This window comes from Pseudonaja textilis, chromosome 2 (genome assembly GCF_049901715.1).
Source record: "Pseudonaja textilis isolate UNSWEBS1 chromosome 2, rPseTex1.2, whole genome shotgun sequence".
NCBI lineage: Eukaryota > Metazoa > Chordata > Lepidosauria > Squamata > Elapidae > Pseudonaja > Pseudonaja textilis.
The window spans coordinates 115494624-115514526 of NC_141991.1; the positions used below are offsets into that span (position 1 = coordinate 115494624).

The 19903-nt window shown below is 40.3% G+C and overlaps 1 protein-coding gene across 1 annotated transcript; it reads right to left on the minus strand.

Moving 5' to 3' along the window:
* Positions 1 to 251: 251 nt before the first annotated feature.
* Positions 252 to 17319, minus strand: COG1 (component of oligomeric golgi complex 1). The gene is made up of 14 exons (XM_026701723.2): positions 16474 to 17319; positions 14271 to 14515; positions 13380 to 13561; positions 12577 to 12747; positions 11996 to 12146; positions 11105 to 11315; positions 9885 to 10673; positions 7529 to 7675; positions 6024 to 6185; positions 4990 to 5117; positions 4189 to 4297; positions 2501 to 2610; positions 2323 to 2401; positions 252 to 418 (listed from the first exon to the last, which is right to left on the minus strand). The coding sequence occupies exons 1-14, from the start codon at positions 16801 to 16803 to the stop codon at positions 278 to 280; spliced, it is 2955 nt and encodes a 984-aa protein (XP_026557508.2). The 5' UTR covers positions 16804 to 17319; the 3' UTR covers positions 252 to 277.
* Positions 17320 to 19903: the final 2584 nt, after the last annotated feature.

A 19903-nucleotide genomic window follows, 5' to 3' on the forward strand; every position in this document is an offset into this window, starting at 1 on the left:
GCTTCCTTATTACTTACACACATACACACATAGACGCACACACAGACACAGGAACTTTTCCATTGGTCATGGACTTAATTACATGGCTGTTTAAAGAAAATAATCAGTTAATAACTTCAGCTGCCTAAGCTGCATATCTTGCATTCTTAGATGCTCTGATTAGTTGTACAAGACATTTAAACCATGAGCTTCGGGCTACAATAGGGTGTGAATCATATGCCTTACACATCCTTTTGTCATTACACAGCCAAGACCATGATAGTTCGCATTTATTCAATTATTTGGTCATGCTTGAGAGCCAGCCAAGTTTAAACAAAGATGGTGCTGCAGTGTCTTCCTCCTCCTCTGCCGCCAGTTGCCTGAACAGGGACCCAGGATGCAGCGTCTCTTCTATTCTCATCAGGGCAGTGGTTGGAGCCTATTCATTTTAACAAAAAGAAAAGTCAATAGCCCCATAAGGGTTTGCTGGTTTTTTTGTTATTGACAAGAAACTGATAGCTATATGAAGACAGACATGAGCTCAAATTCACAGTAGCCAGCAGGACCACCTGGGCAAATTATGATATCTCCCTTCTCTGAAAGTGCTATACCTTAAAAAAAAAAAAGCTGAAATTTTGCTAGGAGAAATTCAGTGGGTATAAGCAGTTTGCAGCTCTGATGCCTTACGTTAAAATCCCCCCTTTTTGCTGGACTTAGTGCCCCACTGTGTTAATGATGCTAAAAATGGACGTTCTGAAGGTGCAAAACAAATGAAAGAACTAAAGCATCTGTTATAAACCAACCTCCCTCAAATTTTTGCTTAGCTACATTGCAGCCTTTAGCCAGGTTGTCTACCTTTTAATATAGAAAATCCAGTGCAGGATTTTTGAAAACGTTTGTTTCAAGAATCTCCAAAAGTTCAGAATCATTACATTCCTTAATTTATTGGCAAAAATGAACATGGTAGAAAAATATGGTTGGTAATAATTATAGAGTGGTTGATTGCCAAAGCATACAGAATTAAGCAAAGACTTTAAAAAGCTTTCCCTGACTGTATAGTCCAAGTCCAAAAACTGGCAAGCAGCTAGTTAATAATTATTAATAAATTCGGTTTTGCTAAAGTAGCTCAAAGAAATAGGCTCAGCAGAAAGCAATCAAAAGTAGCATTGTCAAAAATGAAATTTATACCTCTGTGTGTGTGTATGTGTGTTACACTCACAAGTGATAAAAGTTATTTATAATATTGCACTCATAGCAACAAAAATCTACATTTAAAAAAAAAATGAGATACCACATGGAATTAAAAAAATAACTATGAGAGGTAATTCTCTTATTAAAGGAAGGATATAATCATTTTCTAAAAAAATTAAGATGCAACACCGAAACCAAACAAAAGCAGGTACATCTTATACATGCACCAAGGACCTGCTCTTTTCAGAGAGCCCTGGTTCCATAATCGCAGGAGAAAAATTGTGCAAACGTCTGTTTTAGTAGGAGTTCATTTTCTGAGTCTGGTAATTTGACAAAAGGTCTCAAGTTCAAGGCACTACAGAAAAAAGCTACATGGCAGTGTTAGTTTTCTACAAAAACCTATGCATGGGGAAGAGGAGCCTTTCAATTCACACAGTTTAATACCCCAATAAAGTTTCTTCAGGAATTACTGGTCAGCATCACCCTGGAATAAAGGTTATAAGGCAGTTAAACAGACATTACTGCTGTTACTGCTGTTTATATCCCACCTTTGTTATTTTAATAACAACTCCCCACCACAAAAACCCTATGAGATGAGTTGGGCTAAGAGAGTGAATGGCCCAACATCACACCAGCAGGCTTTCATGCTTAAGGTGGTACTACAACCCACCATCTCTTGGTTTCTAGTCTGGTGTCTTAACCAGATAACGGAAATTAAACATAAATTTCATTGCAAAACACAACTAGCAAAACATTAGTACATCCTTCTATCAAGTTATTCTGCTACACAATTCATCCTGTCTGTAACCTTGAAACAAAGTAATGTGGTACAAATCCAAATTAATTACTGTTAAATATTAGGAAAAGATAGGAAAAATAGTATAGTGTACTAGAAAGCATAGACAGTTAGCTTCAGAAACCCCCTCGAAACTTCCTTTTTTCAGCCAGCAAAATCCTCTCTAGTTCCTGAAAACTGGCAGCGTAATTTTGAGTTGAGATGAAAACTAGTATTAGGCTTAAAATAGATGCAGCGCAACTTGAAACAAAAGCTAAATTATTAAGCTACTAGTCCCAAGTATTGCAGCTCTCCACCCTGACTCAAAAACCCACCAGCATCAAAAAGTTGCCCATCCCTGAAACAAAGGAACCAACCTGAGTTTCGTGTTCGGTATTTCTCAGAACAGGTTTAGCCTTGCGAGAACTTGATGCGCTGAGAGGCAACAGTCCAAATCTTAAAAAGAAGAAACGGGATGTTTAATTGCTTTCCACTTTCAGATGCTTTGTTTTTACAGGACATGGTTTTTATTGCTTACAGGTCTGAGTCACTTACCTGATCTGGCTAGAAGTTAGAGGTAGGATGTTATGTAGTTTTTGAGAAGTTAAAGCACTGCTTCTGCTCGTGTACTGATTCTCTGTTCCTGACAGTAAACCAAACAGGACCTAGAGGAAAGAAAAGAGAACCGTCTGACCTTAATAGAGCAACATTCATCTATAAAGTGTCCATTCAACTATAAAGTCATGTTAAATTAAAAAGTAGCATGAGAAATACATGTGCTGTAATTATTACCTACAATGCTTGAATAAGCGAGATTATCTCTCCGCCCACTTGCGTTACCAGTTTGAGCTGTGACACACAAACTGGAGTTTCCAAAGATCAATGCACTGTGGCCTATGATCTTCCCAGACTACATCCATTCAAGCCTTGTGGGGTTTCCTGGCCTATGGCTATTCAGGGAAGATAGTATTTCTAGTGAGAACTTATACTTAACTGAAAGCTTAATTAAAAGATGATCATCATAAGCCATTCGCTCTATAGGTTAATGACCACTTGTTCCACAACTGCTCCAAGTTACAATGGTGCTGAACAAGTAGTGGTTACAACCAGCCCTCAAAGTTCTGGCCATTCCAGTCATTCCCACAAGGACATCATCACAATCTGGGCGCGACAACCAGATCGCATTTACAACAGTGGCTGCATCCTGCAGTAAAGTGATCATGGTTGGTGATCTTCCCTGCCAGTCAATGGGCAGCCAGCAGGGAAGGACACAAGGCTAAGTCTCCCACCGACACTCTCTTCCCTGCCCGCTCTGCGCTTGGGTGGTGCTGGCCTCCCACATGATCTCAAACAAAACACCTTGAACTTTGCTTTGCTTGCGCCATGCCTTCTGAAGGCTTGCAAGCAGGCCAGCAGACAGGTTGGTGGTGGCTGCTGCCAGGTATGTGAGGAAGTGTGGCTGGCCGCTTGTGTATTTTCTCTCACCATTCACACACAGACTCCCTCAAGGAGCAGCCACTGATCTGCTTTGCTAGCTTACTTGCAAGTTTCCTTGGCCTGGGAACTTTTGCCAGCTTCCCCACCAACTCTGATCTTGGGAAGCCGGCAGGATATTATGAGGGGCTTGCTTAACGATACACAGTCCTCACTTAACAATGACAATGACAATGGGAACTGCAGGGATCCCTCTTGGCAAGTAATGTAGTCACTTGATGTGGTACTTTATGACTGCATCGCTCAGTGATGGAAATTCAGGTCCCAATTGCTATTGTAATTCAAGGACTGCCGGTACTACTATCTCATTCTTCATTTTCAATATATGATTTGGTTACCTAAATCATATAGGTAGTCCTTGACTTACGACTTATTTATGTCTTGACTTAGCAATGGGGTTGCTTAACTCTGGCATTCACTTAACAACTGCCACAAAACAATGTCGCAAATAATGGCTGGTGATATGACCGACCTTGTTTATAACCATCAGGACATATAACCATAATGGGCAGGCTCCAGTATGGTTGTATGTTGAGGACTACATGTATATAAAAGCAAAATACCTTGCAGAGTTTATGGATGTAATGGAACAACCATTACATCCATAAATTCTGCAAGGTATTTTGCTTTAGTATTAGTATTATCATTTCCTATTTGGAAAATTAGTATAATGTTCTTTCAACCAACATAGGTGATCTAAGATAATAGAAATCTACTGGGAATCATCTACATTCTCTCTTTGAACTTACAGAAGTTCGTTGTACCAGATGATTAAGGTTACTATTTAAGTGAGGAATAAAAACATCCAAGTCGAAAGGATCTATATAGCTCTCAAGAGCATCGATCTGTTTCTCAATCCTGAAACAAAGAAAAATAATCTCATTTACAATGTTGAAGGACTGCTCCCCATGGATAGGCAAATGCTGTTTTCTATGCAAAGAAATTAATTTTACCAGATGGTGGAAACCCCCATCATAACCCAACATATATAAACTTAATGAAATTAAACAATTTGCAACTATTTATGAAATGGAATGTCAAATATTGTATCTTGAACTAAGATAATCAAACGCTGCTCTTTCCCTTAATGCAGTCAGAAAGAACTTTTGAACTGATCATCTATTATTAAAAATGTTTCAGATACATCCAATAAATTACATTGATGTATTTTCCCTTCCATTTTTCTAGAATACAGTTTTTCTACAGCACAGTGACCTTTTTTAAATATTTACTTTATCAACTTTCAGCCAAATTAATTTCCTGAAATTCTGGTTCAGGCTGTCATAAATCAGGAAGATAGGTTAATCAGTTCCTGAATGTTGATTACCTGCAAAATTACAGACTATGTTGCTAAAAACAATAAATGCTCTTTTTAAAAAGGTTCTGTTTCTAGTACAACAGATTTTAGATTATTATAGCATAGCTTGAAACCTGTGTGTGTACATGTTGCAAAATATTATGTCTCATGGTAAAGTGGATATAGCAACATTCTTAAATACATAAAAATAAGACAGTAAATTTATACACATAATACTTTATAGTATACTTAACTGGCATCATGCTTGTTTCTGCTGCTTTTTATATCTTCGTTTTTAATTGTCAGGACTATATTCAGATAACGAAGATCATACAGTAGTTGCAAAGCCCTGTTCTGAGTAATTGGCAGCTTTCCTTCTTTCTGTACATGAATATCAGAAACAAATTCTATACACTCATTGAACAATGGTCTTTTCACATTTCTGAAGAGGAAAAGTTCGATCAACATTCACACCAATCAGCTAATTTAGAACTGATGCCTCTCCTGGCTACACTCTGCAGTTGAAGTGCTCCAATGCAGCCTTCCCCAACCTTTCCAAGTTGGCAGCCCAGCACAGGTGGGGTATGTGTGGAAGGAATGGTTTTGTGTGAGGGACAGGTACACATGCATGCACAGCTTCATTTGTGTGACAGTGGGTGCATGAGTGGGGCAGGCACTGGCACACACATGAATGGGGCTGTAAGCACCCATGCCCACTGCTTGCACAAATGAGATTGCAAGTGTGCCAGCCTGCCACTCATGCTGTTCGGTTACAAATAGGCCACAACTCGGTAGTGGGTTGCTGCCCATAAGTTGGTGACCCCTTCCCTAATAGTCAAATCTGAATCGGTTCCACAGCTAGCCCTCTATAGCTCTCATGCTACACTGATTAATTTCTCTAATAGCAAAATATGGAAATATTTGTGTGAGTAATACTGGCTATAAAATAATCAGCTGACAATTTCACAGAACAATATTTAGTTTGCTACTGTTAATGAGGTTGGATTCAATCTAGCCCATTTTACATCACAGATAATTTAATTTTTAGAATGAGTTATCAAGTATATCTACATGAGTAGTCTAAATCTAAATGAATAGTTTGATTATTACAGTATTTCATAGCAATCTTATCAGACTAATCTTATGATTAAAAAAAAAACCTTGTATATTCATTTTTCTCTTAAACACACAATGTTTAGGGTGCCTCAGAATACTGCAGATCACATGGGGGAGAATCCCTTATTTTTAAATTACATGTCCCACCAACCACAAGCTCCAAGAACGTACCTTCTCCCGTTTCCCTTCTAATAGTTTTTCGTAGCCAGCTAGTACTTCAGTCATGCACGTCTTGAGCAATTCTTGCAAGATAACCTTGGGAAGAGTGTGGCCTCCAACTCGATTTATTTCTTGACACAAGCTGAAGAGGAAGGACTGGACACACCAGGATGGCTGTAAAGAATATTGCAGTTTAACAGTGAAATACAGTTGGACTGGTACATAAATTGTCCAAAACAGAATGTCCAAGCTTGAATTCCACCCATGCTGGCTGGGAAATTCTAGGAGTTGAATTCCAGAAGTCTTAAAGTTGCTAAGACTGGACACTGTTAGAAATGTAAGTCACCTAACAGTTAGTTGGGTTGGAAAATATATAAACCAGGATAGACATTTTAATACTGTCTCTTTAAGGGAATGCTAAAATTGTAATTGGGTGTGGTTCCTCAAATGGCCATAAGATGGAGCCAGAAACCTGGGTTGTTCCATTCTGTTATTGCTGAGAGTGTTGCCATTCCTGCATTTCCCTATTGATTGTTGCCGACTGTAGTTATTCTTGGATTTGATGTGAGTCTTTTACTGAACTGTTTTTGATATTGGACTTTGTTACTGGATTATCCCTGGACTGAAAACTGACTACTATATAACCATGTATGACTTGGACTGTGTTTGGACTTTGTTTAACCGTTTACTGGAAATAAAACCTACATTTTACTATACAGCATAGCTGTGTGCTGTTTGTGTGTTATTCTTCACCACTCTCACTATGTCTCCCTGTGTGCACTCATTCTCCTAATGGTGAATTACCTCAGCAGACACCTCTGGTCTAAATCATATTTGATGGCAACACTCAGGTAAGAGGATGATTTACAATTTGAAATTTTTTGGCTTTCACTCTTCTCAAAGTTCAGACTAACAGCTGGGTCAATTAATTGTTCTTCAGTGTTTTCAGGAGAATTGTCATCCAAAGCTTTTTAAAAGGGTCAATTAATTGTTCTTCAGTGTTTTCAGGAGAATTGTCATCCAAAGCTTTTAAAAAGGGTTTTAAAGAAAATCTGTGAACCATTATTGCATTTTATGAAATTCCCAATTTCAAAGAAGATCAGAAGCAAATCTGGACTCAAATTCAGCTCTGCTACTGGACCACTGGTTAATTCTGGATATCAGTTACATTATCTTATCTTATGTGTAAATTCACAACTTAGTGTAGAATGATCCTTGTTTATGACACTGAGCTCTTATTATGAGTATATCTGTATATGTCTGCATATATAGACTGTTAAATAGACAGATACATACACAGATAGTGGTACTTAAAAGTTTGTGAACTTGTTTGAATTTTCTCAATATTTCTACATAAATATGACCTAAAATATTATCTATTCTCCACATATCCTAAAACTAGATAAAGAGAACTCAAACAGTTAGTCAAAAACATTATATTTGTTCATTTATTTATTGAGGAATCCAAAGCACCATGCATAAACATGTATAAATAAAAAATATTCATCATTTCTTACCTGGACAGGAAGCCGTATCTTAGATTTTATGCTGCTTCCACTTTCTGTCTCTTCTTCAATTTCACTCTCCTCCCAGTTGGTGGCTGTTGCTAGAATGGCTTCAGCTTCCTCTTTCAGCAAGGATTGAGTGAAGTTCTGAACAAGGACCTAAGATTCAATCACAAGAAGAAAAACTAAATAGCAGGATAGCTGCGGAGACAACTCTCATTTCATAAATCCATTACATTTCAATGCATAGTTCTAACAAAAGTATTTCAGCTTTGAAATGCTTGAAAGTAGACATTTTCTACCTACCATCAGTGCCCACCCCTATTAATTTTAAAATATTTTCTTTAGAACCAGTAAAATTATTCCTGGGACGCATAGGAAGGATTACATTTCTAGGACTAGTGGGTAGGGATGAGACAAAACTAATTTTGGTTTCATTACAGTGTACATTTCTTTAAAAAGAATCAAGTATTTAAAAATAACCTCCTTTTAAACACTGTAATTTGGTAACTTTTGGAGACGAAGGTTTTTGGATACAGCAAGCATCTCTGGGAATTCAAGTTGTCCACTTCTATTTTAATTCCTTCCATTAAAAAATAGATGTACTGAGTTAATTATCCTACAGCTGAATTTGTTGAACTTTAGTATGTTGGGAGGCAACTAGAGGAAAACAGATGTAGAAGCATAAACAGCTTGCCTGTCCTATTTTGCAATCTCAGCATATTTGCTCTCTATGGAAGAGCAATACAGATAGCTTGTGATAGTGGCAAATATCTGTAGCTCGGGTATAGGATGAGGGTGAAGGTGAATTATCTGATTTGTGGGTTGGCTTCCGAAAGTTTTGTTACCAGGACAGGTATAACATCTTCAGTGGAGTTTAGAGGATCAGAGTTCTTCTCTTTATAAGGCGGTGGGGATGTGTCAAGTGAGGGTCTTGTGATGGATTTTGTGATGGGTCAGGTGTGAGTCATCAGTGAGTCTTGTGATGGGTCTAATGATGGGGAGGTTACATCAGGTCAGGGTCATTGGGAGGTGAACTGTTGGTGGGGTGAGGGTTGTGCGGATTGGTTGAGGGTTGGTGTTTTCTCTGTTGGCTGTGCGGTTGATTTGGATTCTGAGGTACAGGTAGTCCTCGATTTACAACACAACTGAGCCCAAAATTTCTGTTGACACAGTTGTTAAGTGAGCTATGCTCCATTTTATGACTTTTCTTAACACAGTCATTAAGTGAATCACTTCAGTTAAGTTAGTAACACAGTTGTTAAGTGAATCTGGCTTCCCCATTGACTTTGCTGGTCGGAAGGTTCCAAAAGGTGATTGCTTGACCTCGGAATACAGCAACCATCATAAACAGGTGTCACTTGCCAAGCATCTGAATTTTGGTCATGTGGCCATGGGGATGCTGCAACAGTTGTGTGAAAAACGGTCATACCGGTAAGTCACTTTTTTTCAGTGTTGTAACTTTGAAAGGTCACTAAACGAATTGTTGTAAGCTGTAGGTTGAAGCTGCAAGGTTGTTTTGCTCTGTTCCCTTTACAGCTGTGGCAGGAAAGGTCGTAAGATGGGGCATAGCAACTGTCTTGCTTAGTAACAGAATTTTGGGGCTCAACTGTGATTATAAGTCCAGGACTACCTGAGGTAAGGTAGGGAAGTGCTGAAGGACGTATCTAGGTATGGTTGGTCTGAGTCTTGTTTTAACTTAAAGCAGAATATTGCAGTGCCAGTTAACATCTATTGCAAGAAAAAATCCCTCATCTGAGCACTTACTTCAGGTGCAAACAACCAGACATGCCCCCCCACTTGTACAGTTCAAAAAAGCTACTTTATTGTTCTATGCTTATTTCACAAGAATCTTCCCAGACTGATAAGATTTCATCTGGGAAGGACTAGATAAGGCTCAAAGATTGTGTGCATGTATCAGACCTTGCCTCTTACGTTTACATAATGATTCTAGATTAATTTCCCACTTAAGCCCTCCTCTTCACTGCGATGGTTGCTCTACAACAACTTAGGAGTATATTGATCTTGAAATATTTTTTCATGCTTCATGAATGACTCGCATTTAAAGCAGCAGCTTCCATTGGAGCAATCAAACGTGAAGGCTCTTAAAATGGGAGAAATAAATGTCTCACTTAACAACAGAAATTTTGGAGGCTCAACTGTGGTTCTTAAGTTGAAGGCTACCTATAGTTCCCCAGAATTTTCTTATTTTATAGCGACTTGTTATATTTCAGAGACAAAAATAATATCCCCCAAATCCTTTGTACTTCTACGTTGAGCGAATTAAATCATAGCTTGTTTTAGTCATCAGCCCAAATGGTCAGCGGACACCTCCTTGCCCCCCTCCCCCCCTGCGAAAGTCACTTACTTTAGCAGCAGCTGTGCTCCATATCCGATAAGCAGACAGGCTATCCTGCAATAGTTGTTCTTTTAATCCTTGCCATTTAGCCTGTACGGGATTCATTTCTTCGGTTCTACCTTTCCCCGTCTTCTTCAAAGACCAGAGCTCCCTTGTCATATTTTCTGGGCACCCTGATTTTCCCAGAATGCATTGCTTCAAGTGTGGACACAATTCCCCTAACGACCGGCAAAGCCGTGCCATAAACAAAAGAGTGTTGATTTGGGGGTTATGCAAGTTATCTGTGCACCCTTGAAGTACCTCCTGAGCATGGTGCAGCTTTTCCCTAACATAGCCCAGCAAATCATCCAAACAACGAATGCAGTGGCTGCGCAACAGCTCTTCAACTATGCTTGCGTCAGCAAATCTGTCAAAAGCAGAGTTCTTGGAGTGTCCGTATGATGGATCCTCGGATGACGAGGAGCCGGAAGGCAAGTAAGACAACAAGTCTTCCAGCCTGGCCTTCAGCTTGGAATCTAGTGCATTGCAGAAGTTCTGGACGCTGGGACTGTAGGCTTGCGCCTTCATAGACAATCCACTTTTAGTGAACTGGCTGCGGTTTGCCACACTGATCCAGGCAGCATCAGATGGCAAGTCATTAGGATTCTCTGACCATAGGAAAGAGGCCATGTTACATTCAAATAGAATATGCTTGCTTTGATTAGAAGAGTCAAATTTTGCTTCAAGTTCCTGCACAGTCAGAAGAAGCAGCTCTCCAGAGCTGCTGGAGATGTCATCGAATCCTTCCTTTGTCAGAGTCTGGAAAAGAAAATATTGCAGGGAGGAAAATGGTCAGTACCAATCATGAGCATACAGATGATTTTAGGAGGCTTCAGAAAATATAGGAACAAGCTTTGGCATATGGGAATCTTGGAAGCTGCCCCTTTCTTATCCCACTAAGATCTTTTCCATTCTTATATTCAAAACAGGAACCAAAGGATCAAGATGAAAAGATAGAATGGTGGGGGTTTTTTGCTTCAAAACTGGCAGCCAGGAAACTGTCAGAAAGTAAATGAGATATTTAGATATACTATGTCATGGAAGAAACAGACCCAGAGTCATTTAGGGAAGTGGAAACAAGAACAGGATATCCAGAGCAACAAAGCAATAAACATTGTTTCATTATGTTTTAGGTTATTTTATCAGCATCTCCTAGCTTGTTTCTTAGCTAAATTTTGTCAAGATCTTACCTGTAACCTGTCTAAAAAAAGCTGGTGTAGCAGATCTTCCCAGAAAGAGATGGACTTATCAAGAAGCCGATGACATACTGTCTCCCAGTTCTGACTCATAGATTCACTGGTGAGCAGCTCCCATACGGCATCACGGATCCTGGCCAAGCCTTTAAGGCTCTTCACATATACCAGTAAATCTGTGATCCCAGATTTAATGTCTTCATTGCACCTGAAAAGAATTCTAGATAGTAACTAAGCAGTTTCCTTACACCGATTACAGTTCATAGCGCTATTGAGGGCTACTTACAAGCTTGTACAAACTGTTACTTTTATTGTATAGGTTACAGCAAGGACCCATTACACATGATTATGAATCAACGTGACAAGAAACCGATGCTGATAATGACAACAACAGAATGCAAAATAAGCTAGGTTAATAGAAGACTAGAACCTTGTAAATATACAAGTCCTCTTGAAATTCTAAAAGAACAGGGAATGATTTATGAAAAGCCTGAAGAATTCAAAACAGCCTTTTATCTGTTTTCTGATAATATTTGGGGAAAAGGAATTTAGAAATATAAACTTGCAGATGTTGAACTATACTAAGCAGGATGGAGTCTTAATTTTTTTTAAAGTGACAAGTAAAAACTCAAATCAAATCTGGATTATTATCTCAGTGCTAGAGTAAATATGAACGAAGTACCAAGGTAATGCTTGTAATGCTGAACAAAGTTTTGCTATATAAGCTTAATTCTCCATCTTTCAAGATTCAAGGCTGTTTTGTCTTTATAAACCACAACAATATTCATTAATTACAATTACATTCCTACAAAGAGGCTATTCAATATATTTGCCAAGAAGGTCACAATACCAAATACCTCCAATAAGGTATATTCCTTACAGACTCACATGCTGATCCATTTCTGAAGTGTATCTCTAAGGCAATCCTGGCTTATGGGGTGTGCCAAAGTTCTGAGTGTTGGCTGGAATTCTGTGACAGATGGTGGCAAGTATTTGAAAGAGGTACTCAACCTGGTTTCTTCCTTCAACATGCTGAGCCCTTTCCCAAAGAAAATTGGAGCAAAAAGAGATCAGATCACTAATGATTAAACTGGATGCTTAAGAGACAAAGCAATATTCAATGGTATATGACAGGGGTCTGCAACCTGCGGCTCTGGAGCCACATACGGCTCTTTCGGCCCTCTGCTGCGGCTTCCCGTCAGCTGATCCCACCACTTGCTGGCCCTGCCCCGTCCCTCCTAGATACTCCTCACCTGGCCTAAGAAGGTAAGGGTATGGCGGAGGATGGAAACTCTCCATATTCCAGAGCAGGAGGTGACTGGGTAGGAGCGAATGACGTTGGCCACGTCCACCCAGTCACACTGATTGCTAAATTATTGGCTCTGATGTTTTCTTTTCTGTGGGAAACAGGTCCAAATGGCTCTTTGTGTGTTTAAGGTTGCAGACCCCTGGTATATGATCTTGCTCACCTGCTGAATGCTGGCTGGTGATGGTCTCCAAAGTCAAGAAAAGCAAGCCACAAGGAAGAGATGGATCTGAGGGTGTTCCCTCTGGCAGGTTATAGAAGAGGGCATGGGCTTGATACAGGGTTGTGACTAGAAGCTCCACCAAGGAGCAAATTTGTGCTTTGATGCCTGCGTCTGATTTAAAATGAACAAACAAAAAAGTATAATAGTAGCTGTATATACATATCCAACCAAAAACATCTACTTCAAGGAAAAAGTGTAGAATAACAAGTGTATTGAAATAAGTGTATTCATGGATAATAACTTTTTCCCTTACACACCATCAATCAATTAGAAGAAAGGAGTCATTCGATTATTCATTTCCATACTCTTAAAATTCTAAAAAGATGAAGGGAAAACAATGCTAAGCGATCAGCAATATCTAGAAAAATAATAACTAAAGTGTTATCAATTTTGAGGAACTAGTGGCCTAGGTTGATTTCATTTAGTTATAATTTCTAGCCACTATATAGTAACCCTAATCTTATTTTATAAATATAAATGCCTTAATATGGGAACAAAGAATAATCAACCCACAATAAGTCCCTGAAAAAGTTGGAGAAGTTGAAAAAGTTGGAGACTTTTTCAAGGAAAAAGTAGCTGCCACTATTTTAACTTTCATCTCTAATACTAATAAACTTCTTTACAATTTATTCAGCATGGGAAGGAACCTGCAAAGATTCATAAAGACGAGATTAATGGATACATGGAAGCTGCAGGTTCAAAGCGGATAGAATAGCTAACGTTAACATTATATGTGTACCAACCATGATGAGGCTGATTCAGAAGTTGCTGAATTGCAGATTTTCTGGCCAGCAGGAAATCTGCAAGAGCCTGGCGTGGTGAACTATCTTCAAGAAGCATGGCTGAGCACAAAGCTTCTGCTACTGCATGATCTGAAACAGTCCGGCATTTCAGAAGTGATTTGCTCTCCTGCAAGATAGTTGACCTAAGAGAGACAAACAAAATGCTAGGAGATTTATAATATTTAACAGAAGTTTAAACAATTAAAAGTATATGCCAAAAATAAAAATAGTTATCTAGAGCGATACAAACTTTACATTAAAAAACTAAATTTATTAAATATTTTATTTTGAAAGCAAAAGTAATAATCAAATGGAATAAAATCTGCTGGTCTGATCACTGACTACTCTGATAGTTTTTAGTGCCATCCGAATGCAGACCTCAGTTCTCAGAATTACAGCCACTGTGACTGGAAAAATTCTGGGAGCTGAAAGTCCATACAGAAAACACTCACATTTGGATTAAGCAGTTTCAAAAGCCAAAGCCAAAGTGGACAAGAGCTGTTTTAATAAATACATAAAATAAAACAATGCATAGATCAGGAAGTTATTGCTGATTTTGCTGTTAAGAAGTCAAACACCAGGGGGAATTTTAATATATAGTTGTAGCACTACAAAAAAGCCTTTATATAAAAGAGTAATGTAATTAAAAGCTGTCCAGGACAGTTTATTGATACTTGTTATTTAGAATTTTTACTGGTAATCAAGATGCATCTTTTGCTATTTCTGATACTATTTCAGTATCTGAATTCCTAAGACAGGAAACCACATTTTCTTTGTCAAAAAAAGAAAACATCCGAGCAATAAACCACATTAAACAATCTAGGCTAGGAAAAAGTATCTCAAGCTGCTTACCGGAAATGGCTAGCTGCTGCTACCTGTCGGGCAAGAATAGGAAAGCATGCCAGAATTGGGCTGTAGTGGGTACCGGAAGAATCCAACTGCAGAAGGCCACGGAGGTGGCAGCATAACAGGTAGAGCCGAGTGGCAGATAAATACTGAGAAGATTCCATAGCACTCCATATTTTCTCTGGAATCTGCAAGAGAAGCTGAATTTGCGCCGCCAAGCAGTAGAACTTCTCCTGGGACTGCCACGTTGTCTAGATAGAAACACACACGAGCATCTATGGAGATTCTCGGTCATCCAGGTCATAGTTGTCCCAAAGATGCTTTTTTTCAAGAGGCAATTGGACTTTCTGGTTTTCCTTTGAAGATGTTTTGCTTCTCATCCAAGAAGCTACTCCAGCTCTTCTGAAGCTTCTTGGATGAGAAGTGAAACGTCTTCAAAGAAAAACCAGAAAGCCCCCCCCAAAAGCTTGAAAAAAAGTACCTTTGGGACACACATGAGCATCCTATTGGCCCCTGCATTGAAATTCATTTGGGAGGACCAATATGATGTCTGTACTTTTTCTTCAATGTTGTCTGTGCTTTTCCTCAATAAACGTGGGATGCATGCGGTTTTATGTTATCTCGGTCCACCTGAATTACACCCATTCTCAAAATGCAAGCGCCATGAGCATTTACCCAGAAAAGGTAACCTCTAACTCTCAGAATAATATTCTTAAAAAGGAAGCCACGTTGCAAAGATTGCTGCCCCCCACCCCCAAAAGTATCTTCTTCTCTACTTAGGACTACGAAAGGATTATCCTTTGCTTCCAAATACTCTCCTTTCTCCCTTTTTACATCCCTCCTCTTTGTCATCCTCCACTTTTATTTATTTTATTTATTTATTTAATTTTGTCAAGTGATTATTAGATACCATGTTTCTCCAACAATACGGCCTCCACCAACAGGAAGGCCCAGCATGATTTCTAGTCATGAGGTGAAATTAAGACCCACCCCCAAAATTTAGGCCTATTTAATCCATGTGTTTTCCCACCATTTCTCACATCGTTCATTAGAACAACATGAGGTGAAGAGAAATGGGGGGAAGAGTGGAGGGGTGGGGAGAAAACTTGCCTTTAGGATTGCCCTGCAGGTAGCCTAAGCTAGAATACCCCAATCTACCGATACATCATCAGCCGATAGAAGCTCCCCGAAGGCAGAGTCCCCAGCCGCTTTGGGGCGAGATGTGGCTGCCCGTGTCCCCTCGCCATTAGGCAGTGTCTTTTGGGTGATGGAAGCTCTCCAACGGCAGTCACCAGCCACTTCGATCGGCCGATAGAAGTGGCCTCGCGGCAAGGGGAGTGTGTGTGTGCGCTCGCCCCAAGGCTGCTTCTACCGGCCAAAGTAGTGAGGTCAATAGTAGACAGTCTAAGGTTAAAGTTTTTGGGGTTTGGGGAAGAAACCACAGAGTCAAGTGGAGTATTCCAGACACTGACCACTCTGTTGCTGAAGTCGTATTTCCTGCAATCAAGTTTGGTGCGGTTAACCTTGAGTTTGTATCTATTGTGTGCTCTTATGTTGTTATGGTTGAAGCTGAAGTATTCATTGACAGGTAGGACATTGCAATGTATGATTTTATGTACTATACTTGGATTGGATAGAAGACGGCGTAGTTCTAGGTTGTCTAGGTCTAAAATTTCAAGTCTGGTGGTGGCATAAGGTATTCTGCTACAGTAGAGGAGTGGAGAAGTCTTCTTGTGAAATAGTTTTGGACTTTCTCAACTGTATTAATATCAGATATGTAATGCGGGTTCCATACTGATGAGCTGTATTCAAGTATTGGTCTGGCAAATGTTTTGTATGCCCTAGTTAGCAGTGTGATATTACCGGAGAAAAAGCTAGGCAGGATTAGGTTAACAACGCTTAATGCCTTTTTGGCTATGTAATTACAGTGGGCTCTAGCACTTAGGTCATTAGAGATGAGTACTCCAAGGTCCTTGACAACTCTCACACTGTCCAAGCATTCGGGGTTCCGAGCTTTAACGTCCAGTATTTTACTAAAACGGCGAAGGGGAAGCAATTCAACAGGTGAAGCTCTTCACCCCACCCCACCCCCACCTTGGTTACGGAGGGTCAGAGAAACTTTGTCGCGCGGTCCCTCCACGGGCCCGCCCGCCGCTCGGGACCCCGGGCTGCAGCCTTTCCCAGCCCCGCCCCTCAGCCAAGCGCCCACCTCGCGCCCTGCCTCGCGCTGGCTGCTGGCCGCAGGTCCGGCGGTCCGTCCGCGCGCCCGTCGCTGCTGAAGCCCCCGCACGGCTTCGAGCAGATGCTCGGCGCTGACGCGCATCTCGGCTATGGTATCGGCCGCCTCGATGAGGTCCCGGTACCTCTCCCCGACCATCTGGCGCAACTCCTCGCGCTTTCCCTCGATGGCCGCGCGCAGCTGCCGCTCCACGCCTCTCAGCTCGGCCGTCGTGTGCTTTTCGAAGAGGGACTCGACTGCCGCTGGCCCGCCTCGCTTCAGGGCGTCCAGCGCTGCCGCCTCAGCGGCCGTGGTCGCCATCGCGGCTTTCTCACCCCCGCCGCCTGTCACCCGGAACCGGCCACCTCGTCGGCCCTTTGACGTGTCACACGTCCACCATCTTTGCGAAGGGCAGCGGACTGGCTGCTTGGGAAAGAGGAAGCGCCTCCCCTTGTGGCCGCCATTTTTGTCCCGGGCGGAGGAAAAGGGCGGCTTCTTGGCGCCTTGCCACTAAGCGGTGTTGGGATCGACGGAAGTCTGTTTCTCTTCTCTTCAGTACAGCATCCACAGTTCCTCGCCAGCGAGGACGGGGAACCATGGGGCTTGTAGTTGGAATCTACATTGGAATGATCTATGGTGCCCCAACACAGTGTTATTTTTATTGCTGCAGATTAACACTCCTGATCTGAATATTTTTTCACTTTTTCACTTGATAAATCCTATCCAGCAATCCCTGAAAAATCTTTGACCCGTAATTTCTGTGTCTCACAATAATCTCTCATGAAAACAACTGTACCATGGAAGGCATTTAATTGAAAATTACAAATAAAGTGGGAGCCCTCTATTTTAATGCTTTTATTTAAGACTCGATGGTATTGCAAATATGTTTGTTTCCCCTTGCACAGATATGCTTTTTGTTCAAAAGGCAGGATTGAAACAAATAAGGTATATTTATCTAAGTTATATATTTATCTTACAGTTAAATATTTTGCCCTGAGAAAATGGTAAGATTTCCAGACTATTTTTACAAAATAAATAAATAAAATAGTAGGCATCCTAAAAAGTCCCTGTGATTTTTGAACAGCCAAGTGGACCAGATAAACAAATAGTTTGCTCAATTTAAAATAGTTTTAAGAAATTGGGAAATTCCCAGTCATTAGGTTCTTTTTGAAATTTCTAACATAAAACATTTACTATGGGAACTGGTTTTTTTTCATTATTTTCTCTTTTGACCTTCAGTTCATACCATCAAATTGTTCTGAGTGATGCAGTAGATTAGGGTTGTCAACTTCAAGGCCTACTGGCTGGATCTGGTGCTTAAATCTGGCCTGTGGGGCTGCCCATGGTGCTGTGTGCTACCTTTTCAGGCTCTGTTTTTGGCTGCAACAGTCCCCCTGGGCCCCGTTTTTCTCTGGCAGAGGGTTGCAGGAGGCCATCACAACCGAAAATTGGGTCCAGGGGGCCCATGCAACCCCTTGAGCTCTGTTTTCACTGGCAGAGGGCTAGCAAAACAAACTAAAAACAAAACAAAAGGAGAAATGTTTTCCCTTTTGCATTTGAGCGTGCAAAAAGGGACAAGAAAGGAGAAAGGAAAGAAAAAGAAAGGAAGATGGGAAGAGAGCAAGGAAGGAAAAATGAAAGAGGGGAAGGAAGAGGGAATGTAGACAGGAACATGCCTGAAAACCTTGTGGGAAGAAATATCCATCTGGTTCAGTTCCAAGCTGGGAAAAAAAGCACATGGAGGCTGATTGGAAAGAAGGTTCATTTACTGATGAACAGGACCACATGGAGTTGAGAGTGGGGAGGGGATTTATACCTTCTCTTGGGCTTTGCACTTGAGTTTCCTGTTTCTGTGCAAGAACATGTATTGGCTATTGTAGGGGTTATGTAGGGGTCATAGCTGGCTCTATAGGTTGTCTGAGCTCCCAGGTTTGGTTGAAGTTTGGACTGCTGAGATGATGCAATGAAGAAGCTTGTGTTCTGAAAAGGTGATGGGCAATACCTGTTATGGTTTAATGGCTTTGTCCTGGTTTGGATCTTGCGTGAGGACTACTCCTATCACTCTGCCTTTGTTCAGACTTTGCTGCAGGGAATTTCAAAATATCCTGTCTTGAATGGATTTCTGCCTGCACTATTTGCTTTGCCTATGAATAGAGCTATCTATCTCTTTATCTCTTAAGTGCTGAAATCTGCTGTGGACTATTAAGAAAAGTTGAGGGCTGCTTTCTTCCTCCAAGAGCATGTTTCTCCATTTCTCCCTTTAGGGAAATATAATATTCTGCCTTTTTAATATTTCCTAAAATATTTCATTCTTCTAGGAGAGGGGTGGGTGCTAACTTTCTACAGCTTTATATACTTCTGTAGGAACTTATGTAATTGCCCATCCTAACTTAGAAAATGGATGATTTCATTGGTAGTCTTTGCACTCATATTATAAGATGGCCTGTTTGGTGTCTCAAAGCAACAGAGTACTGAAAATAAATTATTAGATATCTAAAGTCCTTAGCCTGCTCAAGTTGTTTGTTATTAACATTTTAGCTAAAGGGACACTGCATCTAGCTGGAGATTATGAGCTTTGTTTTAGATAGAACAATTGATTTCTCATTTTTGGATCATAGCAACATGATGGATTTCTCGCTTTGGATCATAGCAACATGATGGTAGTGCTTGTAAACATGCCAAAGTCAATCTGCATGTAGCTAAAACAGTGGTATCATCTGCATACAAAAGTATGGAGATTAGACTGTGGACCAAAATTCAGTTGTGGAATTCATGTTTGGCAGAGCTTGTAAAATGTCCTTAAAATGAACATTTTTAAAAAAGGTCAGGATATATATCTTAACTCTACTTTAAGTGGTCATTAGGACTGTCACGTCACCACCATCCAATGTCGAGAGCATTTTAATATTTGCAAGAGTTCCAGAGTTGTCTCTGATGAGATAGGTGGCACATACACTTAATGCATAAATAAATATGTAAATAAATACATAAATAAATATCCATGAAGCATTATTTGTAAATTTATTAGCCACCCAGCTTGCCACACGATTAATTCTGGGTGGCTTACAATATTATTCCCAACTGGACGATGTGAGGCAGGTCAGTTGATACAGCAAGCTAAACCACCTCTACCAGTAAATGCTTCCTTCATAGTGATCACTCCCTTTAGTATTCTATCCTTATTCATTTGTGACCCCCTAACTCTTCGTTTCACTACCTTAAGATGCCTTATCTTCACTGTCTTCAATTTGCTTTCCTTTTTCTCCGGTTTCCTTTGCAATTAACAAAGTTAGCAAATCCTGTAGTTCTACACAATTACATTCACTTCTTTCAACAAAAGTTAATTGCTCTCAACAGAATACCTGCTACCTTTCTACCATCATCTGCACATGCTTTTTTCATCTGTAACATTTCATCAGGA